The 17,690-nt window shown below is 52.3% G+C and overlaps 1 protein-coding gene across 2 annotated transcripts in view; it reads left to right on the forward strand.

Moving 5' to 3' along the window:
* The window catches only part of LOC140719300 (integrin alpha-D-like), a 47,477-nt gene that overhangs the window by 9,532 nt on the left and 20,255 nt on the right, over positions 1-17,690 (forward strand). For both annotated transcript variants that reach the window (XM_073033831.1, XM_073033832.1), the window contains exons 8-14: positions 86-234; positions 2,206-2,359; positions 6,366-6,513; positions 7,164-7,237; positions 12,495-12,621; positions 16,580-16,725; positions 17,006-17,146. In XM_073033831.1, the coding sequence (XP_072889932.1) occupies positions 86-234; positions 2,206-2,359; positions 6,366-6,513; positions 7,164-7,237; positions 12,495-12,621; positions 16,580-16,725; positions 17,006-17,146 (939 nt within the window). The remainder of the gene's footprint in view (positions 1-85; positions 235-2,205; positions 2,360-6,365; positions 6,514-7,163; positions 7,238-12,494; positions 12,622-16,579; positions 16,726-17,005; positions 17,147-17,690) is intronic.

A 17,690-nucleotide genomic window follows, 5' to 3' on the forward strand; every position in this document is an offset into this window, starting at 1 on the left:
AGAGCAGGTCAGTGGGGCTAGTTGAGCAGACACACAGCACTGGGCAACTGTTTCTGTCTTCACTGAAGCCTTCTTCACTCTCCAGTTTGCCATCGTTCAATACTCCGCCATGGTCAGAACGGAACTGAGCTTTACAACGTTCCAGGCCCAACGAGAGAATCTGCATGACATCGTGAGTCGCATCCAACTGATGGAGAGTTCGACATTTACCGGATCTGGGATCGATTATACCATGTAACTAATCCGTGCGCAGGAGCGTGTGATGGCAGGGTTAGAGGGAGCCTCACTCTGTGTCTGACCCCGGGAGTGTGTGACGGGGTGGTGTGGTGGGGGCTTCACTCTGTGTCTGACCCCGGGAGTGTGTGATTGGACGGTGTGGAGGGAGTTTCATTCTGTGTCTGACCCCGGGAGTGTGTGAATGGACGGTGTGGAGGGAGATTCACTCTGTGTCTGACCCCGGGAGTGTGTGATGGGACGGTGTGGAGGGAGTTTCATTCTGTGTCTGACCCCGGGAGTGTGTGATGGGACGGTGTGGAGGGAGATTCACTCTGTGTCTGACCCCGGGAGTGTGTGATGGGACGGTGTAGAGGGAGTTTCATTCTGTGTCTGACCCCGGGAGTGTGTGATGGGACGGTGTGGAGGGAGATTCACTCTGTCTGACCCCGGGAGTGTGTGATGGGACGGTGGGGAGTGAGTTTCATTCTGTGTCTGACCCCGGGAGTGTGTGATGGGACGGTGGGGAGGGAGTTTCATTCTGTGTCTGACCCCGGGAGTGGGTGATGGGACGGTGTGGACGGAGTTTCACTCTGTCTGACCCCGGGAGTGTGTGATGGGACGGTGTGGAGGGAGCTTCATTCTGTGTCTGACCCTGGGAGTGTGTGATGGGACGGTGTGGAGGAAGTTTCATTCTGTGTCTGACCCCGGGAGTGTGTGATGGGACGGTGTGGAGGGAGATTCATTCTGTGTCTGACCCCGGGAGTGTGTGATGGGACGGTGTGGACGGAGTTTCACTCTGTCTGACCCCGGGAGTGTGTGATGGGACGGTGTGGAGGGAGCTTCATTCTGTGTCTGACCCTGGGAGTGTGTGATGGGACGGTGTGGAGGAAGTTTCATTCTGTGTCTGACCCCGGGAGTGTGTGATGGGACGGTGTGGAGGGAGATTCACTCTGTGTCTGACCCCGGGAGTGTGTGATGGGACGGTGTGGAGGGAGTTTCACTCTGTCTGACCGCGGGAGTGTGCGATGGGACGGTGTGGAGGGAGTTTCACTCTCTCTGATCCCGGGAGTGTGTGATGGGACGGTGTGGAGGGAGTTTCATTCTGTGTCTGACCCCGGGAGTGTGTGATGGGACGGTGTGTAGGGAGATTCACTCTGTCTGACCCCGTGAGTGTGTGATGGGACGGTGGGGAGTGAGTTTCATTCTGTGTCTGACCCCGGGAGTGTGTGATGGGACGGTGGGGAGGGAGTTTCATTCTGTGTCTGACCCCGGGAGTGTGTGATGGGACGGTGTGGAGGGAGTTTCACTCTCTCTGATCCCGGGAGTGTGTGATGGGACGGTGTGGAGGGAGTTTCATTCTGTGTCTGACCGCGGGAGTGTGCGATGGGACGGTGTGGAGGGAGTTTCACTCTCTCTGATCCCGGGAGTGTGTGATGGGACGGTGTGGAGGGAGTTTCATTCTGTGTCTGACCCCGGGAGTGTGTGATGGGACGGTGTGTAGGGAGATTCACTCTGTCTGACCCCGGGAGTGTGTGATGGGACGGTGTGGAGGGAGTTTCATTCTGTGTCTGACCCCGGGAGTGTGTGATGGGACGGTGTGGAGGGAGTTTCATTCTGTGTCTGACCCCGGGAGTGTGTGATGGGACGGTGTGGAGGGAGTTTCATTCTGTGTCTGACCCCGGGAGTGTGTGATGGGACGGTGTGGAGGGATGTCTTCCAGCATTCTGGGAGTGATTCAATACCTCCCTCTCCCAACCACAAAAAAATTAGATTTTTTTCTTTTCACTGGAAAGAAGGAGGCGGCTTTTATTTAAATTAAGGGAGGGGCTTCTGAGGGTGTTTGTGTGTGAGAGAGAGAGATAGAGTGAGAGGAAGGGATAGGGAAAGGGAGAACGTATGATGCATACCCACTGGAATCAAGCGAGGGGAAAGAATGGCCTTTCCTCCTCCTATCTCTAATGTGACACTCCTCCCTCCTGTGCTGTGCAGATCTTCTGTGTTTACGGAGAAGGATGGGGCAAGAAAAGGGGCTGCGAAGCTCCTGATTTTGATCACGGATGGAGAGATCACACCGGGAGACCTCAATCTGTCGCAGGTCGTTCAGAAGGCTAAGGACAAACAGATCACTCGCTGTGCAATTGGGGTAGGTGCCTCCCCTGTATGTACGTGGGTGGGATGGGTATGGGACGGAGGTGAAGATCCGTGTGGCACAGACATGGGGTCTCCATGTGGAAGGGGGATTCTCAGTGTGGGAGGTAGAGCGAGATCGGTGAGGGACAAAGAGGATATCTACGTGAGGGAAGGCGCGGGAATCTCTAATGTAAATATACCCAAAGATTTGGTCTTCGCAGCCTTTGTCGCAACGAATCCTGCGAACTGGCGGAAGAAATTAGATGTCGTTGGCCCTAAAAGGCCCTCCTTCACTCTGAGGCTGTACCTTCGGAGCTGATATTCTCACAGTAATGAAAACATCCTCTCCGTGTCCGCTTTATCCAGGCCATTAAGTATGTGGGAGGTTTCGATGAGATTCCCTCCCTGCCGTGAAAATCGATTTCTCCTTCCGGTGAACAAATTCCCCTTCCCTTCCTCTATTCCCCACTCCCAACTTTCACTTCTTCTCACCTGCCTATCATTTCCCCCTGGGTCCCTTCCTCTTTCCATTTCTCCTATGGTCCACTCTCCTCTCCTATCAGATTCTTTCTTCTCCAGCCCTGGACTTTCCCCACCCACCTGGCTTCACCTACCACGTTACCGCCAGCCTTTATCCCCTCCCCTGCCCCACCTTTTTAATTCAGTATTCTTCACCCTTCCATCTCAGTTCTGAAGGACCGAAATGTCGACTGTTTACTCTTCTCCATAGATGCAGCCTGACTGCTGAGCTCCTCCCGCATTTATGTGTGTTACCTGCATTTTCATTAATCCTACTCGCCAAGACTATCTCGTGTTCCTTTCTAGCTGTCTCAAGTCTCTTCTTAACTTTCTTTCTGGCTACCTTTTAACTCTCCGGAGCCTTGTCTGTTATGTGCTTCCTAAACCTTCAGTGACCTCAAGTGCTGCGAGGTAATGTTACAGCTCTATAAAACTGGTCTGGCCACGCTTGGAGTGCTGTGTGCATTTGTGGTCGCCCCATTATAGGAAAGATGTGAAAACTTTGGAGAGGGTGCAGAGCAGATTTACCAGGATGTTGCCTGGTAACAAGTCTTAAGGGGATTGATTGGGCAAAGTTCTAGATTTGAGTTTAGTTATCACATGTACATCAACACATACAACGAAGTGCGTCCCTCGCGATTACGTAGCCGACATATCTGAGGATGTGCCGGGGCAGTTCGCAAATGTCGCTATACATTCCGGCGTGAATATAGCATGCTCACAATACTTAGTAGAACAACACAGAGCACACAGACACACACCTGTTCGTCCATCGTCGTCGATCAAGACCTCGACACCATTAGTAAGGATGGTGGTGTCGAGACTAGTGCTTAATTTGGATTTAAGTGAGGGAGACACACACACACACACACACACACACACACACACACACACACACACACACACACACACACACACACACACACACACACACACACACACACACACACACACACACACACACACACCAACAACATCAACACCCAAACAGCAAAACACGCTCCATTCTTTCTTACCCACGCACATACACAGCCCTGTAACCCCAGACCCCAGTCCGTATACTTCGACATTGACCCTCCAGCTTCAGAGTCGAACGCCAATGCGTAGATGTTGGGCTTTCGATACCCCAGCGAACCCACAGACATTCACAGGCCCGGTACTCCGACCTACGGCCTCTACTACCAGACTTCCAATTCGATGGCCTCGATCGTCGCCATTGAAACAGGACCGCCGATCACCGTACTCAGGTGTCGAACTCCGGTCTCATCGATTCCCGAACCCATTTGGCTCCAGCAGCAGTGGACTTCATTTCTCCAGCGGCATGGAACTCGCACCCCGTAGCCCGCCGGCAATTCGCTGCTGGGGGGACCACCGACTTCGGTCCACGCTGGTCTGTCAGCCCAACACCTGGTTAAACATTCCGTCTCTGCACGGGGATATCCCATGTCTGCGTTGCGTCGGCGTTCTTCAAACGTGTAGCGGAGATTAAGGAACCCAAACTCCGGCAACACCTCTAGTTCCTCTCATACCCCCACGTAACTGTCCCCAGAATCCTAACATGATCCTTAACCCAAAAACCTCCCCTAAAATCCCCAGAACCACAGAACATAAACACGAAAGAACAATTACATGTCAGCGGCGACCACAACAGAGCATCTGGAGCAAAAGCCACGGATTTTCTCTTTGGGGAGAAGGAAGACGAGAGGCGACTTGATACAGATGTATAAGATGATGAGAGTGGATAGATAGAGTGGACAGCCGGTACCCTTCCCCCCGGGGGGCATAATTTAAAGGTGCTTTATAGAATGTATAGGGGATGTCAGAGGTAAGTTTTTTACACAGGGCGTGGTAAGTGCATGGAACGCCCTGCCGTTGCTGGTGGTCGAGACAGATACATTGGTGACATTTAAGAGACTCTTCGATAGGCACGGATGAAAGAAAGATTGAGTGAAGGGTTACCTTTATCCTGAAGTAGCTTAAAAGTTCGGCACAACGCATACTGTACTAGGCTGTTCAGTTCCATGTGCTGTGCTTTCCTCATCTCACCCGACCATCTCAATGGAACAAACATCCAAATTCCACGAAAATACTCCTTAAACAACCTCCACATTTCCGTTGTTCATTTCCTTGACAGCATCTGCTCCCAATTGACACTCACAAGTTCCTGACTGATTCGTCCTCCCCCAGTTAAATATTTTCACATGCCGTCTGTTCTTATCCTTGTAAATGCCATGGCGTTGTGGTCACTGACTCCAAAATGTCACCTGACCTGATTAATTGCCTAGTAACAGATCACAGTATAATCCGTACTCGAGTCGGCCTGTTTACATATTGTGTCAAGCATCTTTCCTGGATTCATCTACAAATTCCATCTCGTCTAATCCTCTTGCCCTATAGAGGTGTTAATCAATATTAGGGAAGATGAAGTCACCCATTACTATAACCCTGTTATTTTTCATCTTTCCCAACACAAATTCTGCAGATGCTACAAAATTGAGCAACACATACAAACTGCTGGGGGGACTCAACAGATTAGACAGCATCTATTGAGGGGGATTAAGAGATGAATTTTCATGAAGATTTGAAAGGAATGGGCGGGTCAGAATAAGAGAGTGGGGGAGGGGGAGTACAAGTTGGCATGCGTCGTGTATGGATATAGGGAGGGGAGGTGCCACACGAAGCTGGCAGATGATCGGTGGAAGAGATAAAGGGAAGAAGAAGTCTGATAGAGGACAGTTGACTTTGGGAGAAATGGAAGGAGGAAGGGCGCCAGCGGGAGGTAATGGACAGATGAGGAGAAGAGAGGGGGGTGAAAGGATAACCAGCCGCAGTAATGAACAACAAAGGAAAGGATGAAGGGGGAGAAATTAGTGGAAGTTAGAGAAATTGATGTTCATACCTTCAGGTTAGAGGCTACTCAGACGGAATCTGAGATGTTCCTTCTCTGACGTGAGCTTGGCTAGAGGAAGCCATGCACAGGCATATCGGAATGAGAATAGGAAGTCGAATTGAAATGGTTTGCCACCGGGAGATCCTGCCTTCTGTGGCATCCGTAGCGGTGGCATTGGATGACCACGAGAGACTCGCAGGTGTAGTGGCGCCTCACCTGGAATGACTATTTGGAGCCCTGAATGGTGGTGAGAAAGGAGGTGTAGGGGCACGTCACTCCTGCCGGGGTAAGTGCCAGGCAAAGATCAGTGGGGAAGGAAGGGTGATCCCTATGAAATATGAAGGACGGCGGAGGGAAAGCTATGCTTAGTTGTAGGATCACGTTGAAGATGCTGGACTCTTCTCCCATCATACCAAACAGATGGAGATCCCTATGTACTTACTTACCACCTCTGGAGCCTCAGTATCCAGCACAGCATTCTCCAGTAGATAATCCCGCCATGATATCCTTCCTTTCTGCAGCTGTGACACTATCCCTGTTTAGTATTGCCATTCCTCTCCCCTGTGAAACTGACACTGTGAGCTGGTTTCTAATTCTGTTCAGTTCACAGGTTGGAAAGAGTTTCCAGGAGGGCAGCAGGGGTCTGAATGAGCTGAAAATCATCGCCTCGTCCCCCGATTATCTGATCAAGGTGCAAAACTACGATGAGCTACAGTCTGTCTTCCAGGATCTCAAGTCCAAAATCTACAAGATTGAGGGTGAGGAATCTAAAGTAGGATGTGGCTTCACACTGGACACCGGGGTCCCCCTCGCTCCCAGCAACTTCGTCCAACTCCACTTTTTCCGCCCCTTTCCGCGTTTTCCTTGCTGCCGCCTTCTATCCATTTCTCACCAACAGTCCCTCACCCACCTCCACCCTTCCCGGCACTTCCGTCTCTCGCTTACTGCCCACCACCCTCTCCCCTGCCCGCTCATTCCCTCTCCCCTTCACGCTTTGCCCCTCTCCCTCTCTCCTCCCTCCTCTTCCTATTGTCCTCGCTCATCTTCCATTCACTCTCCGCTCCCTCTCCTCTCCATAAACCCCAAACCCTCCCCCTCTACTCCCATCCTCCCACTTCCTTTATCAATCTCCATCTTTTTCTCTCTCCCTGCCCTCCCCTCCGTTTATCCTTCCCTCCAACTCTATCCCATCCCATACCCCCATCCCGTGAATCTTTCCCTCCTCCACCAGTGGATTCTCCTCTCATATTCCTCCTGTCCCTCTCACCCACCTGCGTCCTACTAATTTGTGAAACCTTGTGTTTTCTCACTTCCCTACTTCATCTCCTCCCCTACCGTTTACCCTCAACTACCCGGTCCCGCTTCCACTCCCACTCCATGTCCCCATCACATTTATTGTCTTCCACAGGAACGCAATCCTCCAGCGAGAGCTCCTTCGAGATGGAGATGTCCCAGCAGGGATTTAGCGTCCTCCTCAATGAGGTGAGAACCCTTCAGCCTCTCTGCACCTGCTGACTCCTCAGAAGAATAAAATCCGCTTCCCGGTCTTCTCAGATCCATGGGGAGTATCTCTCAGAGGAGTGACTCTGATTCCTAAAACAGGGAACCCGACCCTTTCCCCATCTGAGCCAGTCCCATTGCCTGAGTTTAGCCCAAATTTCCAATCGATGTACTTGTCTCTGTCAACGGGAGGCCACTTCTCGGCGGATGAAGCCCATAGGGAAGGACGGGGTTTGAGCAGTTGCCCTCATCAGTGCTGACGGCGGGTATTTTCGAAATTCCGAGATGCATGTGATAATCGGTGTGGATTGTAGTTTATGTAGGTGTCCTTCAGTATTTCTCTGTTTCTTTCTTGATGCTGATTAGCGGGTGGGCGATATGTTACTTTTTGGTGAGGGAGGGGTTTGGTGGTTGATGGTATTGTCGCTGTTTTATTGCGTGGGAGGAGTTGGGGTGGGTTAGGGGTTTGATGTTTTCGCTGCCGTGTCAGAGTGAGAAATCTGATAGTTTTTGTGCGAGTGGGAAGGTTAGGGCGAGTTTGCAAGCATCGTTTCTTATTCTTTCTCGTGCGGGGGGGGGAGCCATGTTTTTTTCTGTACTTTATGGCTATGTGGAGAAAATGAATCTCAGAGTCGTATTCTGATAATAAAATGAACCTTTGAACCTTTGTCGAAAAGGCAGGGTCTCCTGATGGCCACCCATTATAATTCAAATTCCTTTTCACATTCTGACATACTTGTCCATAGCTTCATCTACTGCCGCGACTGGGTCAAACTCAAGTTGGAGAAGCAACATCTCATATTCTTTCCGTGTAGCCTCCATCCTGATGGCGTGAAAATCAATTTCTCTACAGCGGTAATTCCCCCCTCCCTTCCCTTTTCTCCTTTTCCATTCTCCAGTCTGGTCCTTCTCTCACTCCTTCTCTTCTCCTTAGTTGTCTGTCACCTCCCTCTAGTTCTGTTCTTCTATCCCTCTATCCCATTGACCACTATTCTTTCTATCAGATCCCTTGTTTTTCCGCCTTTTACCTCTTCTAGCGATCTCTTCTCAGCTTCTTACTTCATCTCCTTTCCCCTCTCAACCACATTCCCCTCACCTATTCTCACCTAACACCCGCCAGCTTCTCTTCTTACCCCAGACACCTCCACCCACTTAGTTAGGGCTTCCTCCCCCTTCTTTCCAGTCTCCATGAAGTGTCTCGGCCCGAAACGACTTACCGTTTATTCCCCCCCAATGTAGCCGCCTGACTTGCTAAGTTCATCCTGAGTTTTGCGACTGCGGCCTTTTAAATGTTGTTAATGCAGCTGCCTGAACCACTTCCTTGGGCAGCCCATTCCATGTATGAACTACCCTCTCCATGACCAGTGAACCCCTCGAGCACCTATTAAATCCCTTCACTTTCACCTCAAGTCTATGACCTTTGCTTCTTGATTCCCTACCGTTGTGGAAAAAGACTGTTTGCATTCACCGTCTCTATGTCTCTAACCCGAACCTTCTCTGTAAGTCAGTCACTCAAATCTCGGCAACGTCATCGTGAATCTCCTCTGGACTGTTTCTAGCTTAATGGCATGTTCCCTACAGCAGCGCGACCAAATCCAAACACAAAGTGCGGCCTCCCAAAGTGCAGCTCAAAACTGAACAACTGCAACACGATGTCTCAAATCCTGTACTCAGTGCCCTGACTGATGAAGGCCAGAGTGCGAAATGCCTTCTTCGCCGCTCTGTCGGCCCTTTCAGGGAAACAAGTACATAAATCTTTCTGTTCTATGCTCAAATGCGGGAAGATCCCGTCGCCCAGAATCACATCTAGCAGCTTTCCCCAGCACTGATGTTAGACTCACCAGCCTGCAATTCCCTGTCGTGTTCTTACAGCCCTTCTTGAATAAAGCCACTATATTTGCCCTCTTCTCTCTCGCCTATGATTAACGAAGGTATAGGTATCTTTGCCGGGATGCCAGAAAGTTCATTCCTGGCATCCCGTGATTACACACTTACACAGAACAAGTCCAAAAGTCCAAAGTAACTTTATTATCGAACTAAAGTGGCATGCAAAAGTTTGGGCACCCCAGGTCAAAATTTCTGTTACTGTGAATAACTAAGTGAATATAAGATGAACTGATCTCCAAAAATCATAAAGTTAAAGATGACGCGTTTCTTTTCAACATTTTAAGCAAGGTTAGTGTATTATTTTTGTTTTGTACAATTTTAGAGTGCAAACAAGGAAAGGAGCACCATGCAAAAGTTTGGGCACCCCAAGAGATTTGAGCTGTCAGATAACTTTTACCAAGGTCTCAGACCTTAATTAGTTTGTTAGGGCGATGTCATGTGTTGTGATGGAAATGAGAAAGATTCTTTGGGTCTCAGAGGCAAGGGCTCTGGACCACAGTTTTAATAATAATGAGTTTATTTACAAGGGGAGAAAAAGCTTGGGAACAACACAAGCGGCTACAGTACTCGTACAAACGCGCTTAGAATAGAGGAGCGTGAGAAAAGTCGGGTCTGCAGTACAATACACGGGAAAATGGTGTGGGGACGGAGTACAGGTACACGTACAAGCAAGGGAAAAGTAACTACAATGCCTGCCCCCCTTGGCTAAGGGCAGGCACGGCTCTTTGCTAAAGGGACAACAATAAACGCTCCCACAACGCTATTCAATGAACACCTTACCACGTGTCTCCAGCGCTGTTCTGCGGTCCTCAGCCTGGAGCCAGGGTGGTCCCTCGAGGATGGCAAAAGAGAGCGAGCCAAGCACATGTAGCACCCTTTATAGGTCAGGGGGCCAACGGCTTGGTGCTAGACAGGTTAATCCAATTAAAGTGGCCAATGGGAGGGGCGAAATGTTGACTGGCAGGTGGTGTGACCTCCGACCAGGTGAGGGCACTGCTGTCATGTGACAGGCACGGCTCTCTGGTTACAACTTGTTCATAGTCATCATTAGGAAAGGCCAGGTGATGCAAATTTCAAAGCTTTATAAATACTGTACCCTAACTCCTCAAACCTTGTCCCAACAATCAGCAGCCATGGGCTCCTCTAAGCAGCTGCCTAGCACTCTGAAAATTAAAATAAATGATGCCCACAAAGCAGAAGGCTATAAGAAGATAGCAAAGCGTTTTCAGGTAGCCGTTTCCTCCGTTAGTAATGTAATTAAGAAATGGTAGTTAACAGGAACAGTGGAGGTCAAGTTGAGGTCTGGAAGACCAAGAAAACTTTCCAAGAGAACTGCTCGTAGGATTGCTAGAAAGGCAAATCAAAATCCCCATTTTACTGCAAAAGACCTTCAGGAAGATTTAGCAGACTCTGGAGTGGTGGTGCACTGTTCTACTGTGCAGCGACTCCTGCACAGATATAACCTTCATGGAAGAGTCATCAGAAGAAACCCTTTCCTGCGTTCTCACCACAAAATTCAGCATCAGTAGTCTGCAAAGAAACATCTAAACAAGACTGATGCATTTTGGAAACAAGTCCTGTGGACTGATGAAGTTAAAATAGAACTTTTTTGCCGCAATGAGCAAAGGTGTATTTGGAGAAAAAAAGGTGCAGAATTTCATGAAAAGAACACCTCTCCAACTGTTAAGCACAGGGGTGGATTGATCATGCTTTGGGCTTGTGTTGCAGCCAGTGGCACGGGGAACATTTCACTGATAGAGGGAAGAATGAATTTAATTAAATGCCAGCAATTTCTGGAAGCAAACATCACACCGTCTGCAAAACAGCTGAAGATGAAAAGAAGTTGGCTTCCACAACAGGATAATGATTCTAAACACACCTCAAAATCCACAATGGACAACTTCAAGAGGCGCAAGCTGAAGGTTTTGCCATGGCCCTCACAGTCCCCTGACCTAAACATCATCAGAAATCTATGGATAGACCTCAAAAGAGCAGTGAATGCAAGAAGGCCCAAAAATCTCACAGAACTAGAAGCCTTTTGTAAGGAAGACAGGGCGAAAATCCCTCAGCCACGGATTGAGACTCTCAGCTGGCTACAGAAAGTGTTTACAAGCTGTGATACTTGCCAAAGGGGGTGTTACTGACCGTGCAGGGTGCCCAAACTTCTGCTTTGGGCCCTTTTCATTTTTTTGTTATTTTGTAGCTGTAGAAGATGGAAATATGGAAAATGTGTCATCTTTAACTTTATGCCTTTTGGAAATCAGTGCATCTTTTCCTCGCTTAGCTATTCACAGAGACAGAAATTTTGACCGGGGTGTCCAAGCTTTTGCATGCCACTGTATATGTACGTCACCAGGTACAACCCTGAGATTGATTTCTGTGAACATTCACAGTCATACAAAGAAAACCATCAAATTAATGAAAAATCGACACAAGATGGACAAACAACCGATGTGAAAAAGATAATAAACTGTGCAAATACAAAAAGAAAAACAAGAAAGCAAAACAATAGTACTGTAAATAAATAAGCATTAAACATTGAGGACATGAGAAGAAGAGTCCCTGAAAGTGAGTTCATGGGTTGTGGGAACAGTTTAATGTTGAGGTTGAGTGAAATTCAGTGAAGTTATTCCCTCTCTTCCTGAACCTGGTGGTTGTGGGACCTGAGACTCTTGTACCTCATTCCTGACGGCAACAGAGAGAAGAGAGCCTGGTCTGGATGGTGGGGATTCTTGTTGATGTATGCGGTTTTACTTTTCACCGCTCCTTGTAGATGTGCCCAGTTGTGAGAAGATGGGATCAGCAGCTTCAGAGAGCGCAAGGAAGTAAACGTAACCACTACCATCACCCTTAGGTGTCGCCCCTTCTCTTTAAGTACCCACCGCTGAAATATTTCGCCTTCCCTTCGCCGGGGCCAGTTCCGAGTACTGGAACTCCGTCTGCTACCAGCGCTGCGAGATCCTCGATGCCAGAGAAGATGGGAAAAGAAAGACTCACCCCACCTTCTGAAAGAGCGACCGGGGCAATAAGTGCTGGCGTCCCCTGCACATTGTAGAGGGGCGCTTATGATTGGATAAAAGAGTTTGGAGTCTGCCTCATCGGGAAAGGCGATTGGGGATAGCTGAAAAATGCTGGCATTTGTTCATCCTCTCAACGGTCGACTGGTGATGGGCTATGTACTGGCAAGATACTGACATTCTCAAGGGCAACTGGGGATGAGCAATAAACGTTGGCATCCCGTCCCCTTCCCACCCTGCTGTAGTCTCCATGGGATGAATGGTAGCATTCCCGGAAACTGTCTTCCCACAAGCCATCACACCCAACGGCCCACCTCTCTCTCCTCCCTTTCCAGGACTCGGTCCTCCTGGGGGCCGTGGGGGCCTATGACTGGTCTGGAGGCCTGGTGGAGATTCGCGACGAGGTGAGGACCTTCATTAACGTCTCCAAGAGTCACCACGACATGAAGAACGCCTACCTAGGTAACCATACAGAACGACCGGGATGAGGTGGGTTGTGCAGGGGAGGTGGGAGTGGCGGGGGGGGGGGGGCAAGGGAAAAGAAGCCACGGCGGAATTATGTCGGGTTCATGGAGAGATCCAGTGATTGGACTGGAAGGAAAGGAGAGAGGAACGGGCTAGAGAGGGGAGGCACGAGTTCACATTGTCACCCCTCCGATCTTCCCCGACCCTCCTACACCACTCACATCGCCACCCTTCCAACCATACCCGTCTCTGTGAACCTTGCCTCCCCTACACTCCTTTCGTCTCTTTGACTCTCTCGCTCCTCTCTACGACTCTGTGCCTTTCCGTCTCCGTGGCCCTATTCCTTTCCTACTAATTTACCCGCCTCTGTCACTCCCTCCCTCGCTACACTTTTCCCCGCCTGTAGACATCTTCCTCTCAATTCAATGGTTCAATAGTTCAATTTAATATCAGAGAATGTATACAGTATACAACCTGTAACTCTAACTCTTCACAGACATCCGTTAAACAGTAAAAAAGCAAATGAATGCCAGAAAACGTGAGAACCCCCCCCCCCGCACAAGCAGCAGTAAAAGCGTCAACTTACCCCGTCCCCTCCCCCACAACCCACCATGCAAGCAATGGCAAATCCCCACAGAGACAGCTCTGACACCATCCCTCACCATATCTGTGACCCCATCCCTCCCTGTTTCTGTGACCCCTTCCTTCCCTGTATCTGCAGCCCCATCCCTCACTGTGTCTGCGGCCCCGTCCCTCCCTGTCTCTGCGGCCCCGTCCCTCACCATATCTGTGACCCCTTCCCTCACTGTTTATGTGACCCCTTCCCTCACTGTGTCTGCGGCCCCATCCCTCCCTGTCTCTGCGGCCCCATCCCTCACAGTATCTGCACCCACATCCCTCCCTGTATCTGTGAACCCATCCCTCCCTGTATCTGTGACCCCATCCCTCCCTGTATCTGCGACCCCTTCCCTCACCGTCTCTGCGGCCCTGTCCCTCCCTGTCTCTGTGACCCCTTTCCTCACCGTCTCTGTGACCCCATCCCTCCCTGTCTCTGCGGTCCCTTCCCTCACCGTCTCTGCGGTCCCTTCCCTCCCTGTCTCTGTGACTCCTTCCCTCCCTGTCTCTGTGACTCCTTCCCTCCCTGTCTCTGTGACCCCTTCCCTCACTGTCTCTGTGACCCCTTCCCTCACTGTCTCTGTGACCCCATCCCTCACCGTCTCTGCGGTCCCTTCCCTCTCTGTCTCTGCGGTCCCTTCCCTCCCTGTCTCTGTGACTCCTTCCCTCCCTGTCTCTGTGACCCCTTCCCTCACTGTCTCTGTGACCCCATCCCTCACCGGCTCTGTGGTCACTTCCCTCCCTGTCTCTGCGGCCCCGTCCCTCCCTGTCTCTGTGACCCCGTCCCTCCCTGTCTCTGCGGCCCCGTCCCTCCCTGTCTCTGCGGCCCCGTCTCTCCCTGTCTCTGCGGCCCCGTCCCTCCCTGTCTCTGCGGCCCCGTCTCTCCCTGTCTCTGCGGCCCAGTCCCTCCCTGTATCTGCGGTCCCTTCCCTCACCGTCTCTGTGACCCCATCCCTCCCTGTCTCTGCGGTCCCTTCCCTCCCTGTCTCTGTGACCCCGTCCCTCCCTGTCTCTGCGGTCCCGTCCCTCCCTGTCTCTGTGACCCCGTCCCTCCCTGTCTCTGCAGCCCATCCCTCACCGGCTCTGTGGTCCCTTCCCTCTCTGTCTCTGCGGTCCCGTCCCTCACCGTCTCTGTGACCCCATCCCTCCCTGTATCTGCAGCCCATCCCTCACCGGCTCTGTGGTCCCTTCCCTCTCTGTCTCTGCGGCCCCGTCTCTCCCTGTCTCTGTGACCCCGTCCCTCCCTGTCTCTGCGGCCCCGTCCCTCCCTGACTCTGTGACCCCGTCTCTCCCTGTCTCTGCGGCCCAGTCCCTCCCTGTATCTGCAGCCCATTCCTCACCGTCTCTGTGACCCCATCCTTCCCTGTATCTGCGGCCCCGTCCCTCACCGTCTCTGTGACCCCATCCCTCACCGTCTCTGTGACCCCTTCCCTCCCTGTCTCTACGGTCCCGTCCCTCCCTGTCTCTGCGGCCCGGTCCCTCACCGTCTCTGTGACCCCTTCCCTCCCTGTCTCTGCGGCCCCGTCCCTCCCTGTCTCAGTGGCCCCGTCCCTCTCTGTATCTGTGACCCCGTCCCTCCCTGTCTCTGTGACACCTTCCCTCCCTGTCTCTGCGACCCCGTCTCTCACCGTCTCTGTGACCCCATCCCTCACCGTCTCTGTGACCCCATCCCTCCCTGTATCTGCGGCCCCGTCCCTCCCTGTCTCTGCAGCCCCGTCCCTCCCTGTCTCTGTGACCCCTTCCCTCACTGTCTCTGTGACCCCTTCCCTCACCGTCTCTGCGGCCCCGTCCCTCCCTGTCTCTGTGACCCCTTCCCTCCTTGTCTCTGCGGCCCTGTCCCTCCCTGTCTCTGTGACCCCTTCCCTCCCTGTATCTGTGACCCCTTCCCTCCCTGTCTCTGCGGCCCCGTTCCTCACCGTCTCTGTGACCACATCCCTCACCGTCTCTGTGACCCCATCCTTCCCTGTATCTGCGGCCCCGTCCCTCACCGTCTCTGTGACCACATCCCTCACCGTCTCTGTGACCACATCCCTCACCGTCTCTGTGACCCCATCCTTCCCTGTATCTGCGGCCCATCCCTCACCGTCTCTGTGACCACATCCCTCACCGTCTCTGTGACCCCATCCTTCCCTGTATCTGCGGCCCATCCCTCACCGTCTCTGTGACCACATCCCTCACCGTCTCTGTGACCACATCCCTCACCGTCTCTGTGACCCCATCCTTCCCTGTATCTGCGGCCCCGTCTCTCACCGTCTCTGTGATCCCATCCTTCCCTGTATCTGCGGCCCCGTCCCTCCCTGTCTCTGCAGCCCCGTCCCTCCCTGACTCTGTGACCCCTTCCCTCACCGTCTCTGCGGCCCCGTCCCTTCCTGTCTCTGTGACCCCTTCCCTCCCTGTATCTGCGGCCCCATCCCTCCTGTATCTGCGGCCCCGTCCCTCCCTGTCACTGCGGCCCCGTCCCTCTCTGTCTCTGTGACCCCATCCCTCCCTGTCACTGCGGCCCCGTCCCTCTCTGTCTCTGTGACCCCGTCCCTCCCTGTCTCTGCGGTCCCGTCCCTCTCTGTCTCTGTGACCCCGTCCCTCCCTGTCTCTGCGGCCCCGTCCCTCCCTGTATCTGCGGCCCCGTCCCTCTCTGTATCTGTGACCCCTTCCCGCCCTGTATCTGTGACCCCATCTCTCCCTGTCTCTGCCGCCCCGTCTCTCCCTGTATCTGTGACCCCTCCCTCCCTGTATCTGTGACCCCGTCTCTCCCTGTATCTGTGACCCCATCCCTCCCTGTCTCTGCCGCCCCGTCTCTCCCTGTCTCTGTGACCCCGTCTCTCCCTGTATCTGTGGCCCCGTCCCTCCCTGTCTCTGCGGCCCCGTCACTCCCTGTATCTGCGGCCCCGTCCCTCTCTGTATCTGTGACCCCTTCCCGCCCTGTATCTGTGACCCCATCTCTCCCTGTCTCTGCCACCCCGTCTCTCCCTGTCTCTGACGCCCCGTCTCTCTCTGTCTCTGCGGTCCAGTCCCTCCCTGTCTCTGTGACCCCTTCCCGCCCTGTATCTGTGACCCCATCTCTCCCTGTGTCTACCACCCCGTCTCTCCCTGTCTCTGACGCCCCGTCTCTCTCTGTCTCTGCGGTCCCGTCCCTCCCTGTCTCTGTGACCCCTTCCCTCTCTGTATCTGTGACCCCATCTCTCCCTGTCTCTGCCGCCCCGTCTCTCCCTGTCTCTGTGGCCCCGTCTCTCCCTGTCTCTGCGGCCCCGTCCCTCACCATCTCTGCGACCCCATCCGTAACTGTCTCTGTGACCCCATTCCTGCAGCACTAATGTTGTTTCGGCCTCTCTACTCACCGTAGGTTACTCCGTGGAGAGGGCGGTATACGGGAACACCACCCTCTACGTGGTGGGTGCTCCCCGCTATCAGCACAAGGGAAATGTCGTCGTCTTCGGCCAGGGAGGCAAAAAGACCTGGGAACCAAAGCAACACATTAAAGGAGAACAGGTTCGGTCCTCTGAGGAGGAAGAGAGAGGGCGGGAGAGTCGGTGTGTGAGGGGAAGCAGCAAGGAAGTCATAGGAGTGTGGGACCCGACGGTGTGGAGGGATGGTCATTCTTTGTCTAACCCCGGTGAAGTGTGACCCTGCTAGTGTGTTGGGGCGGTGGGAACAAACCATCACACCATGACTGCGGGAGTGTGCAATGCAACGGCTTGGTGGGGCTGCACACTGTCTTAGCCCGAAAGTGTTTTAGGACGGCGTGGCTCTTTGTGTCTCTCCCTCCCAGATCGGCTCCTACTTTGGCGCGGAGATCGGCGTCCTAGACCTGGATGGAGACGGTGGGACGGATCTGCTTCTGATCGGAGCTCCTCTCTACTACCAGCCTGGATACGGCGGAATGGTCAAGGTCTGCTCCCTCACTCCCGAGGTGAGGGCCAGAAAACGGCTGAGAACTAACAGCTCCTAAACAGACTCCCCTCCCCGCGTAAAGGAGGTCTTGGCACAACTTAGTTCTATATTATAGTGATGAATGTTTACTTGGAGAGGCTAGAGTGAGTCGTTATTCTCCTGAGTACACAGAAGATAAGTATAATATGTATCACATGTATATCAAAACATACAGTGAAATGAGTCGTTTCATTCAACGACCAACACTGTCTAAAGCTTTAAAGGTTCAAATGTTCATTCTATTATCAAAATATGTATTCAGAGTGCAACTCTGAGATTCGTTTTCTCCAATAGTCATGAAACAGAAAACCCATGACTGCCGCTGAAAGAAAAGACATCGCCCTTGCCCCCGCACAGAAAAGGAGAATGAAACAAAAACTCACAAACCCCAAACCCCAACCCCATTAACCTTCGTCTTCCGAATGTGGGAGGAAACCCGCACGTGGTCCACTATATTATAGTCTTGCTAAAAGTTATGAATAGTCTTGAGAGAGCACTGATGGGAACTTTGTCAAAATTCAATG

This window comes from Hemitrygon akajei, chromosome 31, assembly GCF_048418815.1.
Source record: "Hemitrygon akajei chromosome 31, sHemAka1.3, whole genome shotgun sequence".
Taxonomy (NCBI): Eukaryota; Metazoa; Chordata; class Chondrichthyes; order Myliobatiformes; family Dasyatidae; genus Hemitrygon; species Hemitrygon akajei.